The following is a 27,227-nucleotide window of genomic DNA, read 5'->3' as shown; positions in this document are numbered from 1 at the left end:
AAAGTGGGTGACAGACTAATATTATTCAAGTCATCTTAGTTTTGATAATCCAGTGTTTCCAAATTAAAATATTAAAAATGAATATGTATATAACCAGTATTTGGTCTATCAAGTCCTTTCCTCCAAAATGAATACTAATTGACATTGTGCACACTCATTGTTTAATTTAGTATGTATGAAGTGGGAGTGTTGAATAATCACCACTGGCCATCCAATTAAAAGTTCTGAATCTTCCACAGTAATAAGTTAAAGCACATTGCCATATTAATCTACCATTACAGCCTGCATTAGTTAACCTAACAGTTCGTATTCCTTGAATGAAGCATTCCTCTGATCCCAAAAGGTTCTGTTCGATGGGAGCCAATAGAGCTTTCGCTAGTTCACATTGAAACCAGATACTTGAGCCCAATTTTGAAGAAATTAAACAGAGTAGCATTATCTACATTTGATGGGAAACAAATGCATTAATGATTTCAAACAAGCTATAGTAGCTGTGGAAGCAACGTTAATTGATTTTCAAGAACAAGCCTTTGCCCCATTACTTGCCAACTGTTACCTGTCTGCTGCTGTGAAACTTTGTGGGGAGAAAACCATCTGAGCTTAACTTAAAAATAGTACATCAAACTATGAAAGCATAGGAATAGACTGGATGTAGTCCACCTGTGTAGTGCACCTCCGGAATACACTGTCAGCTGGGTGCTGACTCTGAGCAGCTTCAAGATGGGGCTGGACCAGGTCCTGACTGTGACAGAGATTGCATCATGTAGAGGGTAAGTGGCTTTACAGAAAACACTTTATCCATGTGATCTCCTGGACTGGTTTAAATTGCCTGGGGCAGGAACAGGAAAAGCGGTGGTCAGAGAGGAATTTTACCCAACACTTTATCCTGTATTGGCTCAGAGGTTTTATTTCCTGTCTTTTGTTGCTCTCAGTAGATTTCGTATGGGATATTGGGGAGGGAAGGCGGTTTTATTTATTCATGGTGGCCCAGCCATCTTGGTATGGGGCACGCTCAACGGTTAGCTGGTCTTTTCCTGTGTCATTTTCTTTCATTTGTAAGGCAGAAATTTTCCTTTACATCTATCTAATTTCTATAGGGCACTTGAATGCAACGAGACTTTTACTAAACTGATCTCACAGCCCGCTGTCAGCTTCAGGCTTAATGCTACCACAAGTACCCTCCTTCCTCTATATGGTAGACGAAGTAGTAAGTAGCAGAGGATCTAACATAAAAGTTGGTTTTGGTCTCTGATAGCACCGTATCTGGGTTCTTGAACTGTCTGCTAACGCAAGGGTGGCTCATCCTCACACATTGATTTGCCTTGTTCACTTTAGGCACCCTAGCGGAGTTTGAGAACTCTCCTATGGCACAGTACCACCCAACTGGACTAATTTCTTATAGACTGCCATGCAAAACAAACCAGGAAAACATTTATATAAAATCATTAAACAAGGATAAGAAATTTATTTTAGATACATTTACAGCACAAAGACATTTATACATAAACCAAAAGAATCAATGTGTAACACTTATCTGTCCTGAAATTAATTTACATAATGGAATCATAGTAAGTTGAGAGGTTGAGTGTCTTTTTGAGCAGTTTTGTAGATGAGCGAGTTAAAAGATTCAAACCCAATTTCAGAAGATGAGATTACTTGCTTCTAGAACAGCAGGGTGTCGCTGCAGCTATGTGTCGCTGTGCATCATAACACAGTCGTGTATGTGACGCAATCCAGTTTTTAAAATACCATCAGAATTACAAATTGGAGCAGTAGAGCTACCTCAGCTCTGCAGAGGTGACAGTGGTCCTTAAATATTGTCATGTGCCACTGTATATTCCTCCAATTCAGCTTTTTACAGGATTCAGAAGTGGAAATTCATACAAACCACCATAACACATGAACTAGAGTAGGACAGCTAAGATAATCACACACCTCACTTCCACTGTTTCCTCTTACATCAAGATTTATTTTTGCTTTAATTAACAGGTATGTTTTCTGTGGCAGCCTGCGATCTGCTTCGATACAGAGTGATGGTAGCAGTGAAATTTTTTTTGGGGTTTACTGTGTGGTATAATATCGGACCAACCTTTTCATCCTGCTCTGGCTTAACATTAGATAGAATGGTGTCGGTTCAGTCCTGAAGGTCCAACCACTGTACATTTCCCTGTTTCCCACCCCAAAAACAGTTTTAAACTTATCAGTCTTGTTTTTACACAAGAAGTTTAGGATGCTGGTATTCTCATAGCAAAAACAAAATATCGAGCTGCCTGTCAGTACCTTCTGCTCATTTTCTTGAACTTTTCGTAATGGTAATCATCTGTAGCCTTTTCATTGGAAGGACGTTTGCGATTTGGAGGAGATTCTGCATAATGTAGAAAGGGAATTTTTTCTTAATAGGTTTGTTGCAGTAGGTTCTTTAAAGCAGAAAATGATTAGAATTTAAACAGAAAACATAGCCATCCCTTGATGGATCTTTAAAGAAATGGAACAGAAAAACCACCGATTGAACAGTGAATTTTGAGGGAATCCCCTCATCCCCATCACTTATGTCCCTGTGGCAAATTAATGTGTACAGGAAAGCAATGAGGAGCACAGAATGCCTGTATTTAAAAAATGGTGGACTGTTTGGGGGGAGGGGGGGCAGTGGGCAGTAAAGAACTTAAAAAGGGATCTACACTTGTAAGTGTTATACAATGTTAATATTTAATCATAACATTACCATCTCCTGTTTAATGTGGAAACATCTCCGTTTACAATTAATCAATTTCTCAATGGTTCATTACCCTTCGCAATATTTCAAGTACCAATTCCCCTCTCTAAATGTCAAGTGAGATTATGGAGGAGGGAGGTGGATGAGAAGATTAATGAAATTGCAGAAAGGACTTTAACCAGCAAAGGGGAAAAGGGAGGGTCTGGGTCGATATAATAATACCCTAAAGGGGTAAGAGCAGAGATTAGTGTACAAGAAGTGTTAAAGATAACAAAATATCCTGGGACCAGAAGATTTAAAGGAGTTAGTAATAAAATACCTGCTAAAAATAAAACATTAGCAATGAAAAATAACGTTAACTTGCTTATGTAGCAATGTACAAAGGATTAGCAATAAGATGGCAGAGAAAAAAATGCCATCAGGTCATATAGGCAGGATGGGGACATCATCCAAGTTTCCTGTACACAAAGCAAGAAATATCAAAACTTCAGCTCTGTGGGAATGATATGGTAGTCACTGGAGACCTGGCTATAAATTGGGAACTAAATATTCCAAGCTAGATGATCTTTAGACGGGATGTAGAAATTTAGAAAGAATAGTACACAGTTACAGTAGTAGAAAAAAATAATTTTAGTTGAGAGCAATCAGGCAGTGGAAACATCATGGGTAGAAGGAGGGAAGAGTGAAGGATGCAAGACTGACAGAGGTTGTCTCCAGATCTCCTGATAGCAGTGATGCAGTTGGCAGCAGGGGGGGGGTAAATGTAGATGTAGAGAGATCATAGAAGCGTGCAGCAAAAACAATGAGAGATTTCAATTTTCCACACTGCCATAGAGAAGCAGACCCAGCTAGAGTAGTAATGACAACTAATAATTAGAATGTATTCAAGATCATTTTTCGAACAATATTTTTGAAGCCTACAAAGGAATAGTCTATCCAAGATTTAATGATGATGAACAAACCAGAATTAACAATCTGGCATAAGGGAATGTATAACAAAATAATCATAATATGATTAAATGCGATTTTGCATTTGTAAGTGAGAAATCACAAACAAAGGTTTTTAATTTACTTAAGGAAAACTTCAAAGAGATGATGAATAAGTTGACCACAGCAAACTGATCTCAGCCATAAAGGGGTAAACCACCAGACAAACAGACAGTGGGAACAATGCAAAGAAGCATCAGGCATGATACAGAATCAGTGCATACGCCTAAAAGGCAAACGATTCACTTCTGATGGTAAAGTAACCATGGTCAACATGTGAGGTAAGAGGCTGCATCAAGCTAGAAGAAAAGGCTTCCACAATCAGAAGGAAAAGTGGAAATTCAGTGGACTGGGAGAGTTATAACAACTAACAAGGAAAGCACCAAGAGGTGCTAAAATGGAATATGAAAAGGATAGCAAAGCCAATGGTAAAAGTTTTTATAAATACACTGAGAATTTAACAGGGAAATGTGGGTCCATTAAAGACAGATGTTAGTGTGACTGTAATGAACAATAATGAAATATCATACTTGTTAAATTAGTTCTTTGTATAACTTTCATCGTTGAGTTGTTTAAATTGATGAAGAGGTTCAATACAGATAAGCTGTTTCCTTTGGTGGGGAGAAATCCAGAACAAAAGGGGCATAATCTTAAATGGAGCTAGACCATTTAGGAGTGAAATCAGGAACTGTATTTTCCACACAAAAGGATCATCAGAAATCTGATGCTCATTCTCCCAACCCCTCACCCCCACAGATGATTGTTGGGTCAATTGAGATTCTCAAGATCGAGATTGATAGATTTTACTTGGGTAAGGGATATGGATCAAAAGCAGGTAGAAAGAATATTGCGCAGAGCAGCCAGGATCTTATTAAAGGACAGAGTGATGAACTGTCAGGAGGGAGCTGCCCAGAGAGTCCTCATCATAGACTCCAGACCCCATGATGTCTCATGGCATCAGGTCAAACATGGGCAAGTAAGCCTTCTGCTGATTACCATGTACCGCACACCCTCAGCTATGAATCAGTGCTCCTCCATGTTGAACACCACTTGGAGGAAGCACTGCAAGTGGCAAGAGTGCACAACATACTCTGGGTGGGGGATTTTAATGTCCATCACCAAGAGTGGCTCAGTAGCATCACGACAGACTTAGTTGGCCGAGTCCTAAAGGATATAGCTGCTAGACTGAGTCTGCGGCAGGTGACAAGGGAACCAAGAGGGAAAAACATACTTGACCTCGGCTTCACCAACTTGCCTGCCGCAGATGCATCTGTCCATGACAGCATCGGTAGTGACCACCACACTGTCCTTGCGGAGATGAAGTCCTATCTTCATTTTGAGGACACCCTCCATTGTGTTATGTGGCACTACCACCGTGCTAAATGGGATAGATTTTGAACAGCTCCACAACTCAAGACTGGGCAACTATGAGGTGCTGTGGGTCATCAGCAACAGCAGAATTGTACTCAACCACAATCTGTAACCTCATGGCCTGGCATAACCCCCACTCTACCATTATCACCAAGCCAGGGGATCAACTCTGGTTCAATGAAGAGTGCAGGAGAGCATGCCAGGAGCAGCACCAGGCATACCTAAAAATGAGGTTTCAACCTGATGAAGCTACAACACAGGACTACTTATGTGCCGAACAGCATAAGCAGCAAGCGACAGATAAAGCCAAGCGATTCCACAACCAACGGATCAGATCTAAGCTCTGCAATCCTGCCACATCCAGTCATGAATGGTAGTGGACAATTAAATAACTCACTGGAGAAAGTGGCTCCACAAATATCCCCAGCCTCAATGATGGGGCAGCCCAGCACATCAGTGCAAAAGATAAGGCTGAAGCATTTGCAACAATCTTCAGCCAGAAATGCCAAGTGGATGATCCATCTCAGCCTCCTCTGGAGGTCCTCAGCATACAGATGCCAGTCTTCTGTCAATTCGATTCACTCCATGATCAAGAAACATCAAGAAACAGCTTAAGGCACTGGATACTGCAAAGGCTGTGGGCCCTGACAATATTCCAGCAACAGTACTGAAGACTAGTGCTCCAGAACTTGCCACGCCCCTCGTCAAGCTTTTCCACTACAGCTACAACACTGGCATCTACCCAGCTATGTAGAAAATTGCCCAGGTATGTCCTGTACACAAAAAGCACAACAGATCCAACCAGGCCATTTACCACCCCATCAGCCTACTCTCGATCTTCAGTAAAGTGATGGAAGGAGTCATCAACAGTGCTATCAAGCAGCACTTGCCTAGGAATAACCTGCTCACTGATGCCCAGTTTCAATTCTGCTAGGGTCACTCAGCCCCTGACCTCATTACAGCCTTGGTTCAAATAGGGACAAAAGAGCTGAATGCCAGAGGTGAGATCAGAGTGACTGCCCTTGACATCAAGGCAGCATTTGACCGAGTGTGGGCATCAAGGAACCCTAACAAAACTGGAGTCAATGGGATTCAGGGGGAAATCTCTCCACTGGCTGGAGTCATACCTAGCACAAAGGAAGATGGTTATGGTTGTTGGAGATCAACCATCTCAGTTCCAGGATATCACCGCAGGAGTTCCTCAGGGTAGTGTTCTAGGCACAACTATGTTCAGCTGCTTCATCAATGACCTTCCTTCCATCATAAGGTCGGAAGTGGGGATGTTCGCTGATGATTGCACAATGCTCCGCACCATTCGCGACTCCTCGGATATTGAAGCAGTTCATGTTCAAATGCAGCAAGACCTGGATAATATCCAGGCTTGGGCTGACAAGTGGCAAGTAACATTCGTACCACAAAAGTGCCAGGCAATGACCATCTCCAACAAGAGAGAATCTAATCATTGCCCCTTGGTACCATCACTGAATCCCCCACTAATATCGTCCTGGGGGGTTATCATTGACCAGAAATTGAACTGGACTAGCCATATAAATACTGAGGCTACAAGTGCAGGTCAGAGGCAAGGGATCCTGCAGCAAGTAACTCACCTCCTGACTCCCCAGAGCCTGTCCACCATCTACAAGGCACAAGATAGGAATATGATGGAATATTCTCCACTTGCCTGGATGAGTGCAGCTCAAACAACATTCAAGAAGCTTGACACCATCAAGGGCAAAGCAGCCCGCTTGATTGGCACACCATCCACAAACTTTCACTCGCTCCATCACTGACTCACAGTGGTAGCAGTGTGTACCAGCTACAAGATGCACTGCAGGAACTTACCAAGGCTCCTTAGACAGCACCTTCCAAACCCACAACCACCAAACCTAGAAGGACAAGGGCAGCAGACACATGGGAACACCACCTGGAAGTTCCCCATCTAGCCACTCGCCATCCTGACTTGGAAGTATGTTGCCGTTCCTTCACTGTCTCTGGGTCAAAATCCCAGAATTCCCTTCCTAACAGCACTGTGGGTGTACCTACACCATATGGACTGCAGCAGTTCAAGAAGACAGCTCACCACCACCTTCTCGAGGGCAATTAGGGATGGGCATTAAATGCTGGCCTAGCCAGCGACGCCCTCATCCCATGAATGAATAAAAAAATAGGCTTGAGCAGCTGAATGGACTCCTCCTCCAGAGCCCTGCTCTGCTAATGCTACTCCGTACCCAGCTACAAGAAAGTGTATAAGACCAACATGTGCTCATATTTTTCTTCCGTAGAAGCAGCTGTACTTTCCACATGGCCTCCCCTGGACAGCCAGGCTCAGACTTGGAACTTTTGTGCGTAGAATTATCAATGGCCTGGATAACCACCCTCCGAATTAACAACTTATATAGCGTCTTTAATGTAATGAAATGTCCCAAGGTGCTTCACAGGAGCATTATAAAGCAAAATTAGGCACTGAGCCACACAACGCGATATAAGGACAGATGACCAAAAGCTTGGTCAAAGAGGTAGGCTTTAAGGGGCATCTTAAAGAAAGAAGGAGAGGTTGAAAGTCGGAGAGGTTCAGGGAGGGAATTCCAGAGCATATGGCCTCGCAGCTGAAGGAAGGGCCACCAATAGTGGAGCGATTAACACTAGGCATGCTCAAGAAACCAGGATTAGTTGAGCAAAGAGATCTTGGAGAGTTCTGGGGCTGGAGGAAATTGCAGTGATAGGAGGGATGAGGCTATGGGGGGATCTGAAAACAAGGAAGAGAATTTTAAAATCATGACGTTGCTTGACCAGGAGCAGGGAATTAAGTGGAATTGAAAGTAGAAAACATAAGAACATAAGAAATAGGGAGCAGGTATAGGCCAGTTAGCCCCTCAAGCCTATCCCGCCTTCAATAAGATCATGGCTGATCTGCGCCAGGCCTCAACTCCTCTTTCGTGCCAGCTCCTCATAGCCCTCAACTCCCCGATATTTCAAAAATCTATCTACCTCCTTTTTAAATACTTCCAGTGATCTAGCCTCCACAGCTTTCTGGGGTAGGGAACTCCAGACAATGACTACCCTCTGGGAGAAGAAATGCCTTCGCATCTCAGTTTTAAATGAGTGTCCCCTTATTCCGTAACTACGTCCCCTAGTTTGAGATTCCCCCACTAGTGGAAACATCTTCTCAACATCTACCCTGTCAAGCCCCCTCAGAATCTTGTACGTTTCAATATGATCGCCCCTCATTCTTCTAAATTCTAATGAATAAAGGCCTAACCTGTTTAGCCGTTCTTGATAAGTCAACCCCTTCATCCCAAGAATTAGCCTAGCGAATCTTTTTTGAACTGCCTCCAATGCCAGTATATCCTCTCTTAAATACGGGGACCAAAACTGTACACAGTACTGCAGGTGCGGCCTCACTAACACCCTGTACAGTTGGAGCAGGACTTCCCCACATTGTAATCTGCAAACAGCAGTTCGAATTTTTTTAATAATTGTTACTGGTGTGGTCCATTACCTTAGAAAGATTAACAATGAAATGCTGACATCATCTACTTACGTTCAGGTTCTGGTTTATCGGTATCGCCCACTCTCAGGGGCCGTGGTTTGGCTTCCTCTTTATTGCGTTTTGCAGGTGCGTGCAATTCCTCCCGGTAAACTACAACAGAGAACATGAGGCAATGGGAAATCGAGGACCCTGCTGTAACTTAGCTCAAAGCCTTCCAAACTCTCTTATTTATTTGGTTAAAAACAACTGCACTTAATAAGAAAAAGTATGCAGGATAATGGGAGACATGCAGATTCTTTTTTTTTAAAGCAGTAAGGAAAACAATTTCCCAGCTTAAGTTGTGCTTGACTGGCAAGCCCCACACAGTAAAAGGTTGTACTTAGTTGTGTAGGATGTACGAACATACGGAAGCTGGCGAGCAGGGAAAGACCAGCTGCTCCAACAAACTTGCCCCACACCTCATGATGGCTGGAAAATCACGATGAGACAAATCCCAACCCTCCTCAGAGAGAAAAATGGGATAAAGTCCACTCCCCGCCCGCCCTTTCTATTCTGTATTCTGTTTGTAACACGCAGGTTTGCAGCTGATAATTTTCAGGTAAATTTTTCTCTCCCCAAGTGACAACTTTGAATCCAGGAGTGGACTATGTAAAGTATTAAGTAAATAATAGAGCATTCTAAGGGAGTTGTTTATATTGGAAAGGAGGGTCGCCGCACAGATACAAAAGTGCCTAATATACAAGATCAGACATAGGAATATAGGAGGAGTAGGCCATTCAGCCCATCGAGCCTGCTCCACCATTCAATATGATCATTGCTGGTCATCCACTTCAATGCCTTTTTCCCCCCACACTATTCCCATATCCCTTTACGCCATTAGCATTTAGAAATCTGCCAATCTCTAAACATGCTCTGGCTGAGCTTCCACAGCCCTTTGGGGTAGAGAATTCCAAAGAGTCAGTCCTCCGAGTAAAAAAATTCTCCTCATCTCAGCCCTAAGTGGCTTCCCTCTAATTTTGAGATTGTGTCCCCTGGTTCTAGACTCCCCAACCAGGGGAAACATCTTACCTGCATCTACCTTGTCTGTCTCATTAAGTATTTTTTATTCATTTACGGGTCGTGGTCTTTGTTCGTTAGGCCAGCGTTTATTACCCATCCCCAATTGCTCTTGAGAAGTATTTTGTAGGTTTGAATGAGACATAAATCCCAAGCCAAAATGGATTGTCCCTCAGCATTTAAAATGAGCACTGTGGCACTCCCTTGTCATAAAGAACAAAAGGCTTGGAATTATATAGCAGCTTATCGTGTGTCTCAGGAACATCTCAAGCGATTGCTTTTCAAGTGCGGTTGCCATTATTGATACAATACAGCAGCCATTTTGTACAGTTAGCTCTCATATATCGCAATGTGACCAGTTGAATGATTTATTTATTTAAATTTTAGTGGGGGTGGGGAGGGGGGGCGGGGTATTGAGAGAGGAATGTTGATGAGGACACCAAATGGATTCCTTGTTTTTCAAGTAGAGATATTTGGCATCACTTTAAACAAGCTATAGGAACCTTGGTTAAGCTGGGTCCCTTCTTTCTTGGAAAAAGGCTGAGGGGTGACCTAATAGAGGTTTTTTAAAATTATGAAAGGTTTTGATCAAGGGGATAAGAGAATGTTTCCTCTTTTGGGGAAGAGCATAACTGGAGGCCGTCAATATAAGATAGTGGCCAAGAAATCCAACAGGGAATTCAGAAGAAACTTCTTCACTCAAGGAATGGTGAGAATGTGAAATTTGCTACCACAGGAAGTGTTTGAAGGGAATAGTATAGCTACGTTTAAGAGGAACCTAGACAAGAATATGAGGCAGAAGGGAATTGAGTTACGACAATAAATTTAAACGAGAAAAGATGCGAGGAGGCTCTAGAGGATCATAAACACTGGAATGGACTGGTTGGGCCAAAAGGCCTGTTTCTGTGCTGGGTTTCCTATATATTGTTGTATTTGAAGGACAGTGCCTCAGATGATGCAGCAGTACTCCAGCATTGCATTGGACTGCCAAGCTTAGTTAGCCAAAGTAAATTCTGCAGCAGGGTTTAAACCCACAACAACCTCACTGCTGAAGCAGAATATCTAACAAAGATATCTTGACAGCATTGGGTAATAAAGCTGGAATTTATTTATGGCTACATGCCATACTCCACAATTAGCAAGAATTTAAAAATTGATTTCCAACGCTGTCCCCTCATTCTTGCAGATCAAACCAGTAATAGTGATTAACAGAGGCCTAATGCCGTTTAGGGAAGGATATCTGCCGTCCTTACCTGGTCCGGCCTACATGTGACTCCAGATCCACAGCAATGTGGTTGACTCTTAAATGCTCTCTGAACAAGGGCAATTAGGGATGGGCAATAAATGCTGACCTAGCCAGTGATGCCCACATCCCATGAGCAAATAAAAAAAGACAAATCTTGATTTGGCTTCTTTCAAAGGAGCTCCATTGTAAATTCGTCATTATATATCAGCTTCAGCCCCCTTCTTAGATTCCTGTTGCCTCAAGATGTGAATAACAAAATATCTCCACATTCTCAGACAAACCAAGAAGGGAGAAAGCCTGTTCCCGAGAGAATGCCACTGAATGCTGCTCAAAGTTACGATTCAAACCTGCCTTGTGTCATCACTTTTGTCAACCCTGCCCTCCACGCATTCACAGAACCTCTCCATTGCCTGTTCCTCCCAATACCTGCGACTCTGGACTTTTATTAAAAATTGTCGTTTTTATAGTTTTAGGTCCAAATTGAAGCTGCTAGGGTCACCCGGGACACACGTACACAAGGAAAACCACACCATGAAATTGCAGCACCAATAAAGATCAATCACGGAGGTCCGTCAATACTTACACCGATTGTGTTGAACGTAATTGACCGCGATGTTGGTGGGTACGAAAGAGGTACCGTTATCCTTCTTTTTGTTGCGCTGTTCCGCCAGGAGCTGGGCTTTTGCCTCTTCGGTGCTGATAATATTCTTTATTTTTGCACTCAAAATTAAAAAATAAGAAGTGCAGTCAATGTCAATATGAGGAAAAATAAAATTCAGGTGGCAAATTATGATCTGGAATGCACGTGCTGAAAGGGTAGTCGAAGCAGATTGAGTGTTAAATTCACATAGGAACTGGATAATTACTTGAAGTGGAAACATTTGTGGAGCTTTGGGTCAAAATGCATAGGCACAATAGGCTAAATGACCTTTCTCTGCTGTTTTACACTATAAAGTTGGTGTAGATGGAAACAAACATTGGTTCCTCAGTCTTTTCTCTCTTGGAAACAGAAGACTTGAGGACAATTTGATACTTACATTTAAGATTATTGGAGAAAGTGAATTCAATTTTTTTTCTCTGCAAAATACAAAATTCAAGGCCGGGGTGGGGGTTGGGGGCTCACATTTTCAAATTAAGGATGAAAAGAGTGGGAAATTCAGCAACAAATGTTTCTGTCAAATGGTGACAACTGTATGGAATTAAACAATCAATCAGCAAGGATGGTAGAACAAGGAACTATATGACAGATTCAAAAGGAACTGGATAGGTTCCTGTAGGAAAACAGAATTCAGGGTTATTAAGATATAGAAATATGTCAAGATGCTCTTGTGGGCAGTAGGGTGGGTAGAATAGCTGAACCAGTCATCTAACCTTGTCTGAGAACTGGGGCTTTGTATACTTTCAGTTCCATAGTAACAAGGAGTTTCAAAGGTCTAATGGCAGTCTATTGGAATACCAGTACCAGAGAAGTCTGAATATTAAATCTGGAGTAAGTATTGGCACCTGTCAGTCAGGCACTACAGTCAATGAACTACAGCAAACAGAACTCATGACCAACACTACAACAATGCCTCTCAATAATTTTTCCAGTAAAATGCAGTGATATTTATATTAAACAAGATAGTTATATTACACAAATTCTATGCGTAAAATCTAGGTCTGGATCAAAGTCCTAGAACTCCCTTCCTAACAGCACTGTGGAAGTACCTGCACCAGGTGGACTGCAGCGGTTCAAGAAGGTGGTACGCCACCACCTTCTCAAGGGCAATTGGAGATGGACAATAAGTGGTGTTGCCATTGGCGCCCTTTTCCCATTAACAAATAATTTTTAAAAATTGCAGTCACTTCCAGCAGATATGATTGATAGGGAATCATCTCCAATCTGGCCAAGTTTTGAAGTGTCACCCTATACAGCTTATTAAATTTTATTGATACATAATAAACATATCCATGATTGTGTGGGTATCAGTGAAATGGACCTGCTTTTTCTGAATAAAGCAAGAGAAATTGTGAAATTTTATAATTATTATAATTACTGTTTCCAGCATGTGTAGGTTAATGTGATAGAATAGACCTCCAAATAAAGAATGTTCTGAAATTGGAAGCACAGTAACTGGAGTTTTCAGTGGTACAACCCCATATGTACTTCAGTTTCTTCCACTGGCCTTACAATTGAGTTAAGAAGATAAACACTTACTCAATTCCCAGATCCACCTCAGGAATGCCACTGAGCATCTGATTGGATAACATTTCCTCTGTACGTTTGGCAGACGAGACGTTGATATTATCGGGCAGCTCATAGAGTTGGTCCTCTGGGTTTTTGACCTTCGCCTTCTGTTCCTCATTCTCCAGGATTCCCTTCCTCCTCTTCAGTTCTGTCTCAATGTACTTCATCCTGAAATGGAACAGTACAGAGATGAATGAGAACACTTACTAAACAGATTAACAAGTCATAATAGGTCAATGGCTTCCAAGATCCTTAATGCCTTATGTTACAGCTTGTGATGGAAAGCAAATAGGAAATTAGTTTCCCCCACCTGCCATCGACGCTCCACAAACGCAAAGAGACAAAATATCTGCCTATGTTATTTTTAACGCTATGTAGGATGGCAAGACTTTGGAGAGGGTGCAGATATTTACTAGAGCAGTACCAGAGATGAAAGACGTCAGTTATGTGGGGAGACTAAGGGAAGCTGGGATTGTTCCCATTTGCTAAAAACGGGTAAAGGAGATTTAATAGAGGTGTTCAAAATTACAATGGGTTTCAATTGAGTTAGAAAGGAGAAATTGTTTCCACTCACAGGAACATCAGTAACCAGAGGGCACAGGTTTAAGAATCAGAGGGGAGATGAGGAGAAATTTTTAAGGGAATAGGTTGCGAGCTACATTGCCCTGATTGAAAAGAGTGGTGGAAGTAAATTCCATAGCAACTTTCAAATGGGAATTGGATAAACACTTGGAAAGATATTCAGGGATGTCGGGAAACAAGAAGGTGAGTGGGAGTAATTGAATTGTTCTTCGCAAAGAGTTGGCACAGACACAATGGACCGAATTGTCTCCTATGATCTTAATAAGAATGATCTTTGGAGATTATTTTTCCAAAGTCTTGTTTTTTGGTTTGAACATTTTGCCCGTAATACTTTTGAGAAAGGAAATGGATTATGTAAGAGTCAATAGAACAGTGGTTCTCAGTGATGATGCTGAGTGAAAGAGCTCGAAACAACCTTTAACCACTTTGACTGGGTTACTCCCAATTGGCAATCAGATTATTCCTGCAAAGACAGAGTCCAACAAAATTAATTTATATCTAATCAGACTGGAAAGTGGATTCCTTGGAACTTAATATACAAAAAAAAACTCTATAGAGGAACCAAAGCTCACTTTGATCAAGAGGAGCCACACCAAAACACCCCAAATATCATTAATACAGAAGTAAAATATTACAGATGTTGGAAATCTGAAATACAAACAGAAAATGCTGGAAACACTCAGCAGGTCTGGCAGCATCTGTGGAGAATGAAACATGTTAACGTTTCAGTTTGATGGCCTTTCATCAGGACTTTTTGATCAAAGATCACTGACCAGAAACGTTAACAGTTTCTTTCTCCTTTAACTCCAAACAGAGTTGGAGCAGATCTATGTTTCCTGGAACAAATGAGCCATGTACTAGAGAGGAACTTTGGGGATTCAGGATGACAATGCTTGATCCAGAGGCTGCCTCAGACCAACAAAAGAGGCAAGGTTATCAGCCCGGCACGTTTGTGAGCATGACAGATCACTAGGATGGTGACCCATGTAGCGAGACAATGCACACCTAATGTAAATTTGATGTTGCGTGCGCTGGTACCGTAAAACAAGGCGAAAACAAAACAAGCTCATTCTCCCTTCGCAGAAGAATGCAATGCAAGGTCAAGACATACATGTCAGCGTCTTCATCCCGTCGGTTTGTCTCCACTGAAAATGATGTACCCAGGTTCAAGTCCGTGTCTTCCTCTTCGATCCTGGAAGAAAAGAAAACACATTCAATTCTTCAGTCAGCTAGCCCTTGCTTTCGGTTGGTGAAAGAGGAAAGAAGGAAAATCCTGAGATATGTACTTTCATTTTTGTCTCGGATGTATTTCGAGCACGTAAGCAATATAAAACTTTTGTGACAGCCATTTTATTCCCCACACTTTGCATTCCCCTCAATTTTCCTTACCTTATGGATCAATGACAGACAAGCAAAAAACAAACAGAATAAGCAAATTAACATATTATTTAACACCACAGAAACAATGGGGATCCACATAGGGTTAAACATCACAAACATAAACAGCTACATGACTGCCATTTTGTATTCTTAAAAGCATAAATTCCGCTTTGAGTTGAGAACCTGCTCAAATAGCTGGCAAAGGCACTGTGGGCCGAGTGGCCTAGTTCTGTGCTATCCAATTCAATTGAACAATGAAATTAACGAGTAAATGGTAGATTTTTGTTACGTTTCTGATTCCCAACCTTTCTCGCTTTTTGTCCTTTATCATCTTCATGTCAATCATACCACCAGTCTTCAATTTAAAAGGGTCATCCTGTGCAGAACAAAAAAGATACAAGTTTGTAAGCATATTTCCAAACAAAAACAATATCTGGTACTTTTTTTAAAGATAGATAAATTAACGATTCTCCTTAAATATCGGTATTGATTAAAAAAAGCGAACAAATAAAATTCCCAGCTCAGTGACACATTGTTCCAAACTCACAGTAACTCAATAATGTGCTTTTATACAATGCTGCTCTTCAGAAGGGAATCTAACAAGAGGGAGGTGATTCCACACTGGAGGGGATGGAAAGACATTTTGAGGGGAACTAACAGCATGGTTTGAGGATTAAGTTTTGAGGCATCTCAAAGTAAGAGAGTTCAAAAAAGGCAAAGTGACTTTAAGAAAACCATCCACCATTTCTTTGTTTTTGCACACCATAGTCATCCGTGAGCTCAATGGAAAACTCATGGGCAGCTGTTAAACTTTAGGCTCACGTTTTGCCAGCTGTACAAGCAACTATGCGCGTAGATGCAGTTACAACGTGGTGAAGTGCAATCAAGAGTAAACTCCAGCACCCCACCCCCTCCCACATACCTCAGCCATGCAGGCCTGGACAATGCAATTAGACCAGCTAGAATAAACAAGAGTGTTTGTTTCAAATTACTTATTTTTCAAAAGCCCCATGTCTGTAACATGTGCACAAAAGTAACAATGGGCGCCATTAGCCTCACCGTTACTTTGGCAGCAAATTACGACCCAATAGCTTTAAAAATGGAATTGGATAAGTAATTGAAGTGAAAATTTTCAGGGGTGGATCTCAATGGGTAGCTCTTTCAAAGAGCTGGCAGAGGCAGAATGGGCCATACGGCCTCCTTCTGTGCTGCATGATTCTTTGATAATACAGAAAGCACTGTGGCATAGTACCTTTGATAGTTATGACTAGACCATTGGTCATCAGTTCAGCTTGAGTATTAGGTGATGGCCCATGATCTGTATACAAATCTTTCTTGCACTCTCCATTGTCAGATTGCTTATCCAACATCCAACACTGGACGAGCAGAAATTTCCTCCAATTAAATATTGGAAAGACTGAAGCCATTGTTTACAATCCCTGCTACGAACACTTAACCCTAGTGACTGACTCCATTTGTCTCCCTGGCAACTGTCTGAGGCTGAACCACACTGTTTACAACCTTGGTGCCCTATCTGACCCCAAGTTGAGCTTCCGACCACACATTCACATCACTAATATCATCTATTTCAACCTCCCTAACAACACGGACTTTGTTCCTGCCGCAGCTCATCTGCTGCTGAAACCCTCACCCATGCCTTTGTTGCCTCTAGGCTTGACTATTTCAATGCACTCCCGAGTTAACCCTCGGTAAATTTGAGGTCATCCAAAACTCTGCTGCCCATGCCCTTAACTCGCACCAAGTCTCATTTGCCCATTACCCGTGTTCACTGACTGACACTCCCTGTCTCTGTAATCTCCTCCAGTCCCATAACCCTCTGCGATATCTGCGTTCATCTCATTCTGGCCTCTTCAGCATCCCTGATATTACTTGTTCTGCCATTGGCCTTGAGCTGTCTCAGCTCGAAACCTTTCTGCCTCTTTCATCCTTTAAGACACCCCTTATAAAATCTACCTCTTTGGCCAAGCTGTAGATCTTCTGCCCTAATATTTCATGTGGCTCGGCATCAAATTTCGCTATATGCTCTTCTTGTATAGGGCCTTGGGATGTTTTGTTATATTAAAGGCGCTACATAAATAGAAGTAGTTATTGCTGTTGCGACACAAATTGACAGGTTATAGCATGAAGCAACTTACCACAGTCGACGTTTCTTCTGGCACTTGCTCTCCAACCAGTAGGGCAGCAGCACTGTAACAAGCACCAGAAAGAGAAGTAACTAAAGGCATTTTGTTTTTGTCCATTGCTTCCTTCTGATGACACGGTGGAGACTTATTGTCCACGTTGCCATCACTGACGCTTTTAAATCTTGCTGAATGACCAACCTGAAGCTCCCGAGTTACTATTTCATTTAAATCCTCCCCTGTTGCAATTTTAAGCTGCATCGCAGCTCTTTTTCCCTATTACAAGTTCCTACCCTTTGGGTTCTTTTAGAACGACCTTTTGAACAGGTATGTCACTAAATATCCTGCATGTTTTTTTTTAAATTAATTCACGGAATGCGAGCATCGCTGGCTAGGCCAACATTTGTTGCCCGTCCTTAATTGTCCTCGAGGTGGTGGTGAACCACCTTCTTGAATACAACTGAATGGCTTGATTCGCCTTTCAGAGAGCAGTTCGGAATCAACCACATTGCTGTGGGGTCTACAGTCACAGTCACACCCACACCTCAGCCAGGCCAAGTAAGGATGGCAGATTTTCTTCCCTAAAGGAAATCAGCGAATCAGATGGGCTTTTACGATAATTGGCAGTTTCATGGTCACCATTACTGACACTAGCTTTTTATTCCAGATTTATTTAATTAACTGAATTTAAACTCACAGCTCTGGATCATTAGTCCAGGCCTCTGGGTTATTTGTCCAGTGACGTAACCACTAAACTATTGAAACCCATAAACCACAGTATACCACAACCATTGCTTTACTCATTTGTCCCATCCTCTAAGGAAAGTAGTAAGTTAGTCTTGCCAAAGTCATTAATGTTTATGATTTTACTTCTATCCAGATGCTCCATGATCTGATCTTATCTTTAATGATGGATCCCACATCATTATCCACAATGGACATCAAGCTCACAGGTTTGTAGTTTCCTGGGCCACTTTTGCTACCCTTTTTGAAAATAGGAACATTTGCCTTTCTCCGGTTCCCATTCGGCCCATCAAGCTTGTGCCACCATTCAATAAGATCATGACTAATCCGACTGTGGCCTTAACTCTGCTTTCCTGTCTGTTCCTTCATAACCCTTGATTCCCTTGTAGATCAAAAATCTGTCTAACTCAGCCTTGAATGGACTCAATGACCAGCCTCCACTGCCTTTTTGGGAAGAGACTTCCAAAGACTAATGACCCTCTGAGAGAAGAAATTCCTCCTCACCCTAGTCTTCAATGGGAGACCCCTAATTTTTAAACTGTGCCCATGAGTTCTAGATTCCCTCACAAATGGAAACATCCTCTCAGCAGTGTCATGAAGCTATTAATGTATATAATGTTATTGGAAATTTTCTTTTTAAATAGAAGTTTAGTCTGGGTGCATGTTAATTGGATTAAAGCCAGCTAGTCTGGGTGCTTTGATGCATAGTAGTTTTGAGATGTAAACAGAGGGTTAAGAGTACATTTGCATTTTGTTGAATAGAGCATTCGAGAGGGGGAGTGAAATCTTGCACCTAGCTAGGAGACACCAAGCAATGTTTATATTACTAATAAAATTGGTACTATGAAAGGAGTTTTATTGTTAAAAGAGGTGGAGTTCAATGAGAATTTGCATTTAAAGGGCAGGCTGGGTATAATCTGAGAGGAATTTGTGTGAAAAGCAGAGGCATGTAACACCAAAGCAGCTGTAAGCCTACAACTGTCTGCAAAGGAACCAAATTGAAAGGAACCTCATTTTGAATTCTAAGGTGAAAATGCATTGCCTGGTGTCTGGTTAAGTCTATTAGTTATTGTTGCCTTGGTGGAGATTAATTTGGGAATTTGTTAAAATTTATGATAATAGTAATTTGTAGCCATGTGTTTATGTTTAATTTGTTGTAAATTAATAAATATCTCATTTAGTTTGATATAAAAACCTCTCAAGAACTGGTGGTCTTACTCCTGAATTTAGAGCTGCATCTCAAACATACCAATTGAAAATATAGGTAACGACAGTTGTTTAAAGTTTCCCTCTGGGTTTTAAAAAAAATAGCCTTTCCCAACTGCTGTGTCATAACAGCATCTACCCTATCAAGCCCCCTCACAATCTTGTTTCAAGAAGATCGCCTCTCATTCTTCTAAACTCTAAACTTCTAAACAATGAGTATAGGTCCAACCTGCTCAACCTTTCCCCATAAGATAACCCCCTCATTTCTGGAAGCCAGAGTTCCTACAATTTTTTCCTTTATTTACTCAGCTGCATTTTATCCACCTCCTGAGATTTATTCACCTTATGGGTGTACAACCGTTTGGCAACCTGACTGGGTAACAATATGAACAGCTACACAGATTACCCTGCAAGGCCGTCAAATTCCCTTCCAGATGCAATAGGTTACCTGCCTCTTCCTTGGTGGAAACTGAGCAAAAGACTATTTCGCACTTTTACGGCCATTGGAGCGTCAGTTGTCATTCCTGACTCTGATTTCCTTCCAGTGGCCTATTCCATCCCCAGTTTCTTTTATTCTCAATATAATTGCAAGCCTTGTTAACCTCACTTCTCTTACCATACTACTCAATTTGAAACTTTCTTTACCATTTTGATGCCTTTTACACACAACTGGCATTTATATCCTACCTTTAACATGGTAAAACATCTCAAGATGCTTGACAAGAGCATTATGAGACAAACTTTGACACTGGTCCACATAAGGAGATATTGAGACATGTGACCAAAATCTTGATCAAAGAGGTTTTAAGGAGCATCTTAAAGGAGGGAAGAGAGGTGGAGAGGCAAACACTCCAGAGTATGCCTTCTGATACTAAATCCATCTTAATTCTGTACTATTTTTTTCATGGTCTTAATTGCTTTTCCATCTCTTCTTTATGAGTTGCTTGATGGTCTCTTTTAACCAGGCAGGTGTGCCTTTAAACTTGGTACCTTTGCTGATGGGTACACACTGGTCTACTGCATTCCGAATCACATTCTTGAAGGCGCTACAGTTTCCCCACTCTCCAAGCCGTATTCAAACCTTGCAGGCACACTCTAACAAGATTTCTCACACACTTAAAAGAGTTGGTCCTCTCAAAATATGGCCACTTGTTTCAGATTTCAGTCACCTCTCCAATTCTCATTATGTCAAACGTGATCACATTATGGTCATTGGTACGCAAAGCCTCACACACCACTGATACAGCATGCTAACGTGGCTCCTCTGAAAGATATTTTCCCTCGCCACATTAAAGACTTTGGTTCACAGAAGCTTTGAGTTGTAACAACTTGGCACATGTACATTGTATGTACAGTTCACCTGTTACTTTGACAGAAAATGTTCGGTGGTGGGTACAGATCATGCCAGTTTGCTGCCACGTGGGTTACACCTACCTCACTCCATTTTGTCTTCTCCTTAGGCTCTGAATTTCCTTCAGTTCATCTAGTTTCGACCTTTGGAAATAAGAAAGATTACCATTGGTAATTTGGAAAAAACTTTTCTTATACAAAAACATCAGAACTTTGGAAAATGTGAAAAGGTACTTATTCTGTTTGTATGCCTAACAACAAACTGGCAAACTCAAGGTTTTGTGTCATTGAATTTAACATGGGATATCAGTTAAGGTTCGAGGAGGACAGAATAAAATAAATAAGTGACGGCTGATATAACCAGGCTTGTTTTTAAATTTCTAGCAATCAATTACAAAGCAGTGGGGTAATCACCTGGTCCACACTGGCAGTCACACCAACTGACTGACTTAATGGGAGCTAGATACATTTGTAGCCTGATTATAGTGCATCCGCATACAATGCAAAAAGCCAAACTCTTCATAATATCAGTGTTACCACTAGAGGACACTGTAACTATATTTCTAAACAGTTTATAAACAACCTTTGCTTAACACTGCTGACTTGCAGCAGTCCTCTATCACCCAGACCTAAATTAGGATTGTGTAATAAACACACTTAATTCGTACCTCCTTCCTAACTTATTATAAGTTTAAAAGCATACAGTAATTTGGAGCAGGTTTTAATGCTAATCCAGCCTACCATATGTTTTGAGAATTTGAATTCAATTCACTAATGTTCTTTAGGGGAGGAAATCCCTCGTCATCCGTAGTCAAAGCTCCATAACTCCAATCCCACACCAATGCGGTTATCTGCCTCCCTGAAATAGTCTGGTGAGCCACTCAGTCATATCAAATTAGCAACTGTGGATGAGCAATAAGTGTCAGCCATTCCAGGGAAGTCCACAATGAACTACTGCTGTAAAATCTTGACCGCCAATCTGGGAGAAAGAGAATAAAATGTACCGAACATGTGATGCAGCTGCCAAACTGTAATGGATGCAATCAGAGGTTGTTTCAGACTTTACGTGTCAGCCATACTTCAGTTGGTAGCACTCTCACCACTGAATCAGAAGGTTATGGGTTCAAGTTCCACTCAGGGTCTTGAGCACAAATATCTAGGCCGGCACTCCAGTGCAGTACTGAGGGAGTGCTGCACTGCTGAAGATGCTGTCCCTCCAATGAGATGTTAAACCGAGACCCCATCTGCCTGCTTGGGTGGACACAAAATACCCAATGGAACTATTTCAAAGAGCAGGGGAATTGACCCCGACGTAAAAGCAAAATACCGTGGATGCTGGAAATCTGAAATAAAAATAGGCTGCTGGAAAAACGCAGCATCCGTGGAGAAACAGAGTTCATGTTTTGAGTTGAACGTGACTCTTCTTCGAAACGGAAGAGTTCTGAGGAAGAGTCATATTTGCCTCCAAATATTAACTCTGTTTTTCTCTCTCCAAAGATGCTTCAGGCAAGACCTGCTGAGTTCTCCCTGGTGACTTGGGTCAATATTTATCCCTCAGTCAACATAACAACAGAAACAGATGATCTGGTGGTGATCACATTGCTGTTTGTGGGAGCTTGCTGTGCACAAACCGGTTGAACGCATTTCCTTCACTACAACTGTGACTACCCTTCAAAAATGCTTCATTGGCTGTCAAATGTATTTGGGGGGGGGGGGGGAGGTGGGGTGTGTGGTCGTGAAAGGCGCTATATAAATACATTTTTCCTTTCTATAAGCTTGTGTGCATTAACCAATAGTAACAGTTGGGCTGAAAGACCTTGTGTTATTCCAATCCGAGTGGGCTGCTCTCAGGGGCAGGAGGGGCCTACCCTGACCATTGAAGCCTCGGCTCTCACCTGACCTCCACCACCCTCTGCTCTTCCTCCTCATCCGATTCCTCCTCCCTCCTCCTCCGGTAACTTTTCCCCGCCGGCATTCCAGATCGCACCTTCCCTTCAAATCCAATTTCTTTCCGAACAAAGTCTGACCAACTCTACCCACTCCGAGTTTTCGCTGCGCACTGACAGCAGGAAAGGCGGGGGGGGGGGGGGGGGGAGGAAGGGGGCTGGCTTTGTGCCGACGGATATCCGGTTACTTCCGGTCCCTTAAACGGCTTCCGGCGGTTCTTAGACTACATTTCCCACAATGCAGCGAGCCTCGGATCATGTGACCCACTCCTAGGGTGTTGCAGTTTACACTGACTGTACACAAGCACAGCAATGGGCTGTTGTGTCTCACTGGAGCCTCCAAATAACCGACTTCATCTCGTTTGCACCATTTTTCTTTTCCTTCTTCACTTGTTTATCCAGCTTTCCCCCTTATTGGGAAAACAAAAACAATTTTTTTTTGGGAAAAATATACTTTATTCATAAAATATCTGGAAGAACATTACAAAACATTTCTAAACGCCCATCGCAAAAAGTGCAATCATATTCAACTGTTACACAAGGATCACAAGGTGCTTCAATACAATCAATGAATATTACAGTAATTTCAATATGACCATTACAGACAGACAGTGCATTGGTACTGGAGTTATTGACATACACTGTGTTGCATTCTGAGGTGCTTTGATACGATTATAATACATATAGTAGTCACTACATATGTTCATTGTGAGTCATTAAAAAAAAGATTGGATGCCCACTTTGGAGAACACCAACGTTCAATCCGCAAGCAGGCCGCCAAGCATTTGACGGTGACCTTTCATTTTAATTCTCCACCTTGCTCTCACGCTGACATCTCTGTCTACGGCCTGCTGCATCATTCCAGTGAAGCTCAGCAAAAGCCTGAGGAACAGCACCTCATCTTTCAGTTGGACACATCATGGCCTTCTGGACTCAACATTGAGTTGAACAATTTCAGACCATAATCCCTGCACCAAGTTTGTTTCCTTTGCTTTACATATTTTAGGTCTCTCATTTTTGCTTCCAGTCAGCAGCACACCTGCTCTTGGCACATCTTTCTTTTCTTGCCCCATCACTATACCATTTGGCTCAGGAAGACTCTTCAGTCGTTCAATCACTCCTGCCTTTCACCCTATCACAGACCTCCCTTTTGTCCTTGTCCCACCCATCCCTTTCTCAAAGCCCATTACATTGCTAACTTCTGCCAGTTCTGATAAGAAAGGTCACAGACCTGAAACATTAATTCTATTTCTCTGCCTGACCGGCTGAGTATTTCTAGCATTTGTTTTTATTTCCCCCGTAAAATGTCAGCTGTGGCTCAGTGGGTATTACTGTTGTCTTAATTGGTCAGAAGGTTTGGGTTTAAGTCTCACTCTGAAGAATTGACCACATCAACCTAGGCTGACACTCCTTACTGAGGCAGTGCTACACTGTCAGGTGCCATCTTTCAAATGAGACATTCAACTGAGGCCTTATCTGTATTCTTAGGTGGATGTAAAAATCCCTTGGTCCTATTTTGAAAGAGTGGGCATGAGTTATGGCTGAGGGCTCGGTCAATAGTTATCCCCCAATCAGATTACTTGTCCATTATCACAAAGCTGTTTATGGGAGATTGCTGTGTGCAAGTTGGCTGCTGTGTTTCCAGTGGTTGCGCTTCAAAAGTACTTGCTCTGAGACATTCTGAGGTCATGATTGCAAGGCTTTCTTTTTCCTTCTTTAAAGACATTTATGCTTTTTGCCTCAACTACTTGTATTTGCGAGAACCACATTGGAACCACTCTGTTGAGTATATTCAAGACAGGGTTCAGATTTTTGGGTACTAAGGGGATAAACATGGGAGGAGAGGGGAGACTGTGGCCTAGTGGTAATGGCACTGCACTATGCTCTGGGGACATGGATTCAAATCCTACCATGGCATAATGGGATTTAAAATTCATTTAATAAAATCTGGAATTGAAAGCTAATCTCAATAATGCTGACCATGAAATTATCACCAATTGTCATAAAACCCAACTAGTTCACATCCTTACCAGAACCACAGTAATATGGTTGACTCTTAACTGCCCTCTGCAATGGCCTAGCAAGCTGCTTAGTTCAAGAGGAATGGGCAATAAATGCTGATCTCATCAGTGATGCTCACGTCCCATGAAAGAATAAACAAAAGAAAAGGAGCAGGAATGATGATCTTGTTGAATGGTGAAGCAGGCTCTAGGAGCCAAATGCATTGTTCTTCTCCTATTTCTTGTGTTCTTATTTTCCAACACCTCATGAATATCCCCTTAATCTTCTCTGCTACAAAGAAAAAAAACCCAGCTTCTCCAGATCTATCCATCTCATCATCCCTGTTGCCATTGAAATTAAATCTACCCTAATTGTTTTGTGTGTTTATTTTTTTAATTCATTTATTAATTCATGGGATGTGGGCTTCGCTGGCTAGGCTAGCATTTATTGCCCATCCCTAGTTGCCCTTGAAAAGGTGGTGGTGAACTGCCTTTTTGAGCCGCTGCAGTCCATGTGGTGTACATACACCCACAGTGCTGTTAGGGAGGGAGTTCCAGGATTTTGACCCAGTCACAGTGAAGAAACGGCGATATATTTCCAAATCAGGATGGTGAATGACTTGGAGGGGAACTTCCAGTTGGTGGTGTTCCCATCTATCTGCTGCCCTTGTCCTTCTAGGTGGTAGTGGTTGTGGGTTTGGAAGGTGCTGTCGAAGGAGTATTGGTGAATTCCTGCAGTGCATCTTGTAGATGGTACACACACTGCTGTTACTGTGCACCGGTGGTGGAGGGAGTGAATGTTTGTGGATGTGGTGCCAATCAAGCGGGCTGCTTTGTCCTGGTCGGTGTCAAGCTTCTTGAGTGTTGTGGGAGCTGCACTCATCCAGGCAAGTGGGGAGTATTCCATCACACTCCTGACTTGTGCCTTGTAGACGGTGGACAGGCTTTGGGGAGTCAGGTGAGTTACTCACCGCAGGATTCCTAGCCTCTGACCTGCTCTTGTATTTATATGGCTAGTCCAGTTCAGTTTCTGACTGTAAGGTGAGCTGTCTTTAATCAACAGCGAAATAAGGCACAGACCTGTAGGGCTGAATGGTCTGTTTCTATTGTAAATAAGCCTGTATCATACTGGTAAAAGCAAAATACTGCGGATGCTGGAAATCTAGAACAAAAACACCTGGGAAAACTCAGCAGGTCTGACAGCATCTGCGGAGAGGAGCACAGTTAACGTTTCGAGTCATTCTGGCCCAGGAGCTGATGGGCGGGGTCAGCAAACTTGCGCGTGCGCGGTGCGCGCCGGGGGCCCTGTGACGTCACAGCAACTGCTGAGGTCCAATCGACATCCGGGTAACTCGGCGGGAGGGCCGGGGACGGGGCCGGTGGAACTACAACTCCCAGAAGGCTCCGCACAGTCAGAGGGCTGGAGGCCGCCCGTCATCCGGGTAACCGGCTTGGAACTACAATTCCCAGAACACATCGCCCGGCTTCTGTATCTCCAAGATGGTGACAGGGCGGCTTGTGCTTCGTTAAAGGAAAATATTGAAGGAGGCAAAGGGTGTGGGGTTGAAGAAACCCACCGGGTGGGAGCGGATTTGTACCAAGCTGGCGCTTAGAGGTACAGATCGGCTGCTTCATTTATTTTAAAAAATGAGGGGTGTTGTTTTTGAAACCTGCTGAGCAGGGCTTTTGTGCTGCCTTCAGCTGTCAGCGCTGGACAGGCAGTGGAGAGGGAACGCCTCATGATGGAGGGGGTGGGGGAACAGACAGAATCTGTCTGGCAGGGAGGCGTGTGTCTCTGTCTGTCTGGGGGTGTGTGTCTCTGTCTGTCGGGGTGGGTGTGTGTGTCTGGGGCTGGGGGGTGGGTGTGTGTGTGTGTCTGGGGCTGGGGGGTGGGTGTGTGTGTCTCTGTCTGTCGGGGTGGGTGTGTGTGTCTGTCTGGGGCTGGGGGGTGGGTGTGTGTGTGTGTGTCTGGGGCTGGGGGGGTGGGTGTGTGTGTGTGTGTGTGTCTGGGGCTGGGGGGGTGGGTGTGTGTGTGTGTGTCTGGGGCTGGGGGGGTGGGTGTGTGTGTGTGTCTGGGGCTGGGGGGGTGGGTGTGTGTGTGTGTGTCTGGGGGTGGGTGTGTGTGTGTGTCTGGGGGTGGGTGTGTGTGTGTCGGGGGGTGGGTGTGTGTGTGTGTGTCTGGGGGTGTGTGTGTGTGTGTCGGGGGGTGGGTGTGTGTGTGTGTGTCTGGGGGTGGGTGTGTGTGTGTGTGTCTGGGGGTGGGTGTGTGTGTGTGTGTGTGTGTCTGTCTGGGGGTGGGTGTGTGTGTGTCTGTCTGGGGGTGGGTGTGTCTGTGTGTGTCGGGGGGTGGGTGTGTGTGTGTGTCGGGGGGTGGGTGTGTGTGTGTGTGTCGGGGGGTGGGTGTGTGTGTGTGTGTCTGGGGGTGGGTGTGTGTGTGTGTGTCTGGGGGTGGGTGTGTGTGTGTGTGTCTGGGGGTGGGTGTGTGTGTGTGTGTCTGGGGGTGGGTGTGTGTGTGTGTGTCGGGGGGTGGGTGTGTGTGTGTGTGTGTCTGGGGGTGGGTGTGTGTGTGTGTGTCTGGGGGTGGGTGTGTGTGTGTGTGTCTGGGGGTGGGTGTGTGTGTGTGTGTCTGGGGGTGGGTGTGTGTGTGTGTGTGTGTGTCTGGGGGTGGGTGTGTGTGTGTGTGTGTGTGTCTGGGGGTGGGTGTGTGTGTGTGTGTGTGTCTGGGGGTGGGTGTGTGTGTGTGTGTGTCTGGGGGTGGGTGTGTGTGTGTGTGTGTCTGGGGGTGGGT

General features: G+C 43.2%; 2 protein-coding genes across 3 annotated transcripts in view; one reads left to right on the top strand and one right to left on the bottom strand.

Annotated features, from left to right (window-relative positions):
* Window positions 1–1,441: 1,441 nt before the first annotated feature.
* On the bottom strand, window positions 1,442–22,564 carry c10h9orf78 (chromosome 10 C9orf78 homolog). Its single transcript, XM_078550098.1, has 9 exons — window positions 22,389–22,564; window positions 20,578–20,637; window positions 17,209–17,260; window positions 15,358–15,428; window positions 14,784–14,864; window positions 13,061–13,258; window positions 11,447–11,583; window positions 8,613–8,711; window positions 1,442–2,365 (listed from the first exon to the last, which is right to left on the bottom strand). Exons 1-9 carry the CDS (start codon window positions 22,466–22,468, stop codon window positions 2,274–2,276), a joined length of 870 nt encoding a protein of 289 aa, XP_078406224.1. The 5' UTR covers window positions 22,469–22,564; the 3' UTR covers window positions 1,442–2,273.
* Window positions 22,565–25,912: 3,348 nt separating this feature from the next.
* usp20 (ubiquitin specific peptidase 20) overlaps window positions 25,913–27,227 on the top strand; it is a 58,928-nt gene continuing 57,613 nt past the window's right edge. For both annotated transcript variants that reach the window (XM_078550099.1, XM_078550100.1), the window contains exon 1: window positions 25,913–26,054. The gene's annotated coding sequence lies outside the window, so the exon portion shown is untranslated. The remainder of the gene's footprint in view (window positions 26,055–27,227) is intronic.

Source organism: Cetorhinus maximus, chromosome 10 (assembly GCF_964194155.1).
Source record: "Cetorhinus maximus chromosome 10, sCetMax3.hap1.1, whole genome shotgun sequence".
Lineage (NCBI taxonomy): Eukaryota > Metazoa > Chordata > Chondrichthyes > Lamniformes > Cetorhinidae > Cetorhinus > Cetorhinus maximus.
The sequence above is the reverse complement of the archived record's forward strand: the minus strand, read 5'-3'. Positions and strand labels throughout refer to the sequence as shown.